The sequence below is a fragment of the Gavialis gangeticus genome, unplaced genomic scaffold (genome assembly GCF_001723915.1).
Source record: "Gavialis gangeticus isolate Ggan-Ray unplaced genomic scaffold, GavGan_comp1, whole genome shotgun sequence".
Classification (NCBI taxonomy): domain Eukaryota; kingdom Metazoa; phylum Chordata; order Crocodylia; family Gavialidae; genus Gavialis; species Gavialis gangeticus.
The window spans coordinates 99,762,252-99,766,924 of NW_017728992.1; the positions used below are offsets into that span (position 1 = coordinate 99,762,252).

Sequence of the window (4,673 nt, forward strand, 5' to 3'; positions counted from 1 at the left end):
ATAGGGCATGGGCCTGAGCAGCCACCTCTTCCACTGCTGTGCAAGGGGGAAAGGCCTGTGTGTGGCGGGGGGGAAGGGGGGGAGGAGTGGTCCATGTCCTGCTAATATAGCTGGGGCTGCGGGGTGCGCAGTTGCAGGAGCCGGGCCCAGAGGCGCTCTATGTCCAGCTGCCTCCTTGGTGGTTCAGGTCCTGCTAATCTAGCCTGCATGGCTGAGGATGGAGTTCTGCATGTTGCTGGAGCAGCCCTTGCAGTGAGAGGGTCCTAGGGGCCCACCCCCACAGCATGCAGCCTGTGCAATGCATGCTGGTGTCATCTGAGGCCCACAGCCTCACCAGATCTGAACAGCACCGGATTAGCTTATCCTTGAGATCTCTTCCACGTCTCTGCAGTATATGCCTACAATTTCTATTTAACCACAATGACCATGCTCAAGTGGGGGTGGGCCCCTAGGACCTCATCACTGCATGGGCTGCTCCAGCAGCATGCAGACCCCCATCCTCAGCCATGCAAGCTACATTAGCAGGACCTGAACCGCCAAGGAGGTGGCTGGATGTAGAGTGCCTCTGGGCCGGGCTCCTCCTGCCTCCAGCCCGGCCCGGCTCTGGCAACCGTGCGCCCTGCGGCCCCAGCCTGGCCCCCAGGCACCCCCAGCTCCACGTGGGAACTTACCCGGTGCCTCCATCCACCAAGTTTGCGGGCAGGACGCGTGCCATGCTGCAGCTCTCCTGGCCGCACGCCGGGGGCAAGGGGTGGAGCCAGAGGAGAAGTTGCAGGGGCTGTCCCCAGCTCGTTGTATGAGCCCGGCCCCATGGGGGTAAGCAGCTCCCCTCCCCTCACTACCAGCTGGGGCCTGTGGGCCGACCCTGCCGCCGCCGTGGAGCAGGTGCCAGGACTCCTCGCCTGTCCCGAGTGAGGGACCTTGGGCCAGATAAAATGGCTTGGCGGGCCACATGTTGGACAAGCCTGCAATAAAACGTGAAAGTAAAGATTTAGCTTGGTTGAGGAATGGAGCGGAAAGACTGATTTAGTTGGTCCTTTGCAGGGCTTTAATAGAACATAATTTTATTAATTTTGAGTTACCAATTTTTTCCCTTTGAGAATGAATGAAATTGGAAATGTAAATTGCTTTGAAGAGTTCAAAATCTCACTTGAAAGTGTTTTAGTAGCTCCCTCAGTATACTGACTTCATATAAATTAAATGGTTGCATAGAATTTAGCCAAATTTAATATATGCAATCTTGTTAATACATAGAAATCATAGTTGAAAGGGACTTTGAGGGTTATCTACTCCCATATTCCTATACAAATGCAGGAATTGTTATTCCTTAACCATTCCAAGTAAATGCCTATTTAGTCAGTGGAATTGGAGGCGTACTTAAGATGTTACATTCGGTAGTTATACTACTGTAGGTACACCTCTCTCTCTATAATGAACTTCTGTGGGAAACCTAGAGTGACTTAGAGAATACATTGGAAAAGACAGTACACGATTTAGGGGTGTTCAGAAAACACGGATTTGAAACTTAGTGTATAATATTACAGTTTTGATTTGTGTGTTATTTAAAGGATTCTACTAGTCATTGCTACAGTTGTGAATAGTGTGATACAAATGTCTTGTAAGCACATGAATAGATGGTATTGTAAATTCTATGCTTTATAGGCAGCATGTTTATTTAACAGCTCATTAATGTAATAACTCATTTATATTTTAAGCATTTCTTAGCAGAACCTTAATGTAACCTGTGAATGAAATGTGTTTATGGTGAAGTCACAATCATCTTTATAATATGAATTTGGTATGTAGGATAGGCTGGGAGCCTTAGCTTTCATAATTACCTATAGGAGATTCTTTTGGGCATCAGCAATCTTTTTGCTTAGTGTAAACATTAATTTTAAAAGTTTGCTGTGGTCATGTGTATTATAGCTAGTTGAGTACAAATTAGTTAATATCCTGCGTCAATTAATATTTTCATATGAAATAGAGCAATGGCAGGACATAGGTGTGAGTGTATATTCCATATCACATAGTGTGATAGGAAAGTAGACACCAAAATACACAAGTACTTTTCCTTAACCCTTGAATTTGACTCAGTTGAAAAGTTTTTGAAAATAAGTGATTTAAAATGCCAGTCATTAAACAACTTATCAGGACAAAATGAATTTCAGATATTGGCTCCAGTCTGTGCTAGTCTGATGCAGCTATTTTTGGGCCCTGCTAGGTCTCGTGTTTGTATGTGGAAAGTTGAGATAAGTAAATATGTTGTACTTTTTAAACTAGTGGTTCTCAGCCTGTTTAGAATCAGGGCAGCCCTCCTATATATAGAGGGAGACAGAGAGAGGCATAGACAGACAGAGAGATAGAGATATAGATACAGGAGGGCTGCCCAGATAGAAAGAAGGAAAGAAAGAAATTTTTTTTTTTTTTAATTTCGTTGTATCCGTGGTTGAGAACCAGTATTGTTCTCCCTTGGCTTACCTCAGCAGTTCTCAGCTGAAGTACTGATATAACAGCTGGCTGGAACTGCCCAACATAGTTCGTTGCACAGCCAAGTAAGCATAAAGCCTGAAGATTCTCCTTTTATAGTGTTAGCATTTCCCAGTCTGGCCCCCCATGCTCCTCGTGGAAAGAGAGAAACTGTCCTGTATGCTGTGGGAGCCAGACTGAGAAAGGACTGGTGTGTCTGTCTCTTTTGGCTTATCTGGCTGTGCGCTGAGGCACATAGGGCAATTCCAGCTGTCCGCCACAGCACATCTGAAAGAGTCTTGTGGCACTCCAGTTGAGAATGACTGATTTAAACAAATAAGTGTGCTTAGATTTTTCTTTCCTGAAAATTACATCAAGATCTTGAAAAAACTGCAGATGAATATTGCTTATTTATGTCGTATTTGAAGGTCCAGCTCACAATCTCATTTGCCTACAGCAGGATTTACTTATTTATGAAGAAATTAGTTGAGAACTTAATTGTTACCCTTTTGTGAATAAACTGCAGGAAGAAATATTAAATTACAGGTTAAATGCAACTAGTAAAATTTGCTTTTCTATATTTAGTAATAAAGGCAGGTTATTGAATATCTATTCTATGACTTGGTTGTGGCATATTGTTACATTTTCAGTACTTCCTAGGTTACAAAGTAGGGGTTTTCTTCCCTTTGACATTAATTATGTTGAACTGTTTTACAGACCATGTGCCCTGTGTGTTTGGATCGTCTGAAGAACATGATTTTCCTCTGTGGTCATGGAACGTGTCAGCTTTGTGGAGACCGAATGAGTGAATGCCCTATATGCCGCAAGGCTATTGAACGAAGGATCCTTTTGTATTGAGTAATAAAACAAGTGTCCTCTGTTAGTTTCTTCAGTTCTTAGTATGTTTTGCTTGTCAAATCTCCGTAAGCTTTGAAAGGCTGTTGAAGGTTCTAACAAATATACATTTCTTATAAAGCAGCATGTGTAATTGCTTAAAGACTGTGAATGCACCAAAAGAATTTGGTGTATTCTTTTGCACCAAACAGTATTTGAACAGTTAGCTGGTAGTTGTACTGTTAGGAGACATGTAAGCTTAGGCTAACCTAACAAAGCAGTTGTTTCCCCCTTAAAGTTCCAAGTGTTAAGGGACAATCTTGATTTCTGTTTTTGTATCTTTAAAATTTTCTATTTATGTGTAAACTCTGTCTGCCAGCAAGTGATGTACTTTTTATACTGTCACTTGCTTTCAAATATAGATTTTTAGTTTTCACATCTTCAGTGTATGCTCAGTTGTCAAATGACCTCACAGTAATTTTGTCCTGAAAGGTACAGTAGTGCAAGATCAGCACAAAGTATTCAAAGTAATACTCAATACCATACAGTTCCTATAAGATGGGACATTAGACAATAACCCTGTGATAACTTTTTAATGTGCCTCGTTCAGCTATATGTGGATTCAGATTAAGGACTAGAATTAATAAAAGGAAGTAAATTTACAAAAGTTGTGTCCCCAACATTATACTTCAGTTTTACAGGATCAAGTTAAATTAAAGTAGAAATTTTAATCTGTTTAGCAAAATAATTAATATGTAAAATTATTTTGCAAATACCTTGAAAAGAAGAGCAATCACACCATTAGTCATTTTATTAGTTTTCACCTTAAAATAGAAATATTTAAAATATAGCCGCTATGGCCACTGAACAATTTTGGGTCTTGTGATCTTAAGAGACTGGGTGATACAGTTTTACCTTTCGTTCTGTTGAAAAATCCTAAATGTGTTTTAAAGTTTTTCTGTTGCAGATTTTGTATTCCTTAAACAAAATAATGGATGTTTGCTCTATTAAGTCAGCCTTCAAAAAATTGTCTCTAGGCAACAATAGCAGCTGTACTGTACTGTACAGCAGCAAAGGAGATGAATTTTATGTCTGTTCATCTCAGTCAGGTATTAACTTCAGAACCCAGTTGGGACCATTTAGTAGCTAATATTATTAAGTTGGTGTTGACAGGTCTTTGGGTTTTAGGAAACATGGCTAGAAGGGTTGAAACTGGTTGTGAGAGTTAACTATGACTTAAGCGGCACTTAAAAATCTGCTTGGTTCTTCGGATACTACTGCCAGTAATGCCTAAACACAGATAGCTGCTCAATAACAATTGTGTTCTCCTGGAGGTAGGACCACAAGTCAAATTTCAGAAATGGAGTTAAATT

The 4,673-nt window shown here is 41.2% G+C and overlaps 1 protein-coding gene across 2 annotated transcripts in view; it reads left to right on the top strand.

Moving 5' to 3' along the window:
• MIB1 (mindbomb E3 ubiquitin protein ligase 1) overlaps window positions 1–3,949 on the top strand; it is a 159,041-nt gene extending 155,092 nt beyond the window's left edge. For both annotated transcript variants that reach the window (XM_019526134.1, XM_019526125.1), the window contains exon 21: window positions 3,184–3,949. In XM_019526134.1, coding sequence (XP_019381679.1) covers window positions 3,184–3,324 — 141 coding nt within the window. In that variant the 3' untranslated portion in view covers window positions 3,325–3,949. The remainder of the gene's footprint in view (window positions 1–3,183) is intronic.
• The last annotated feature ends 724 nt before the right edge of the window (window positions 3,950–4,673 follow it).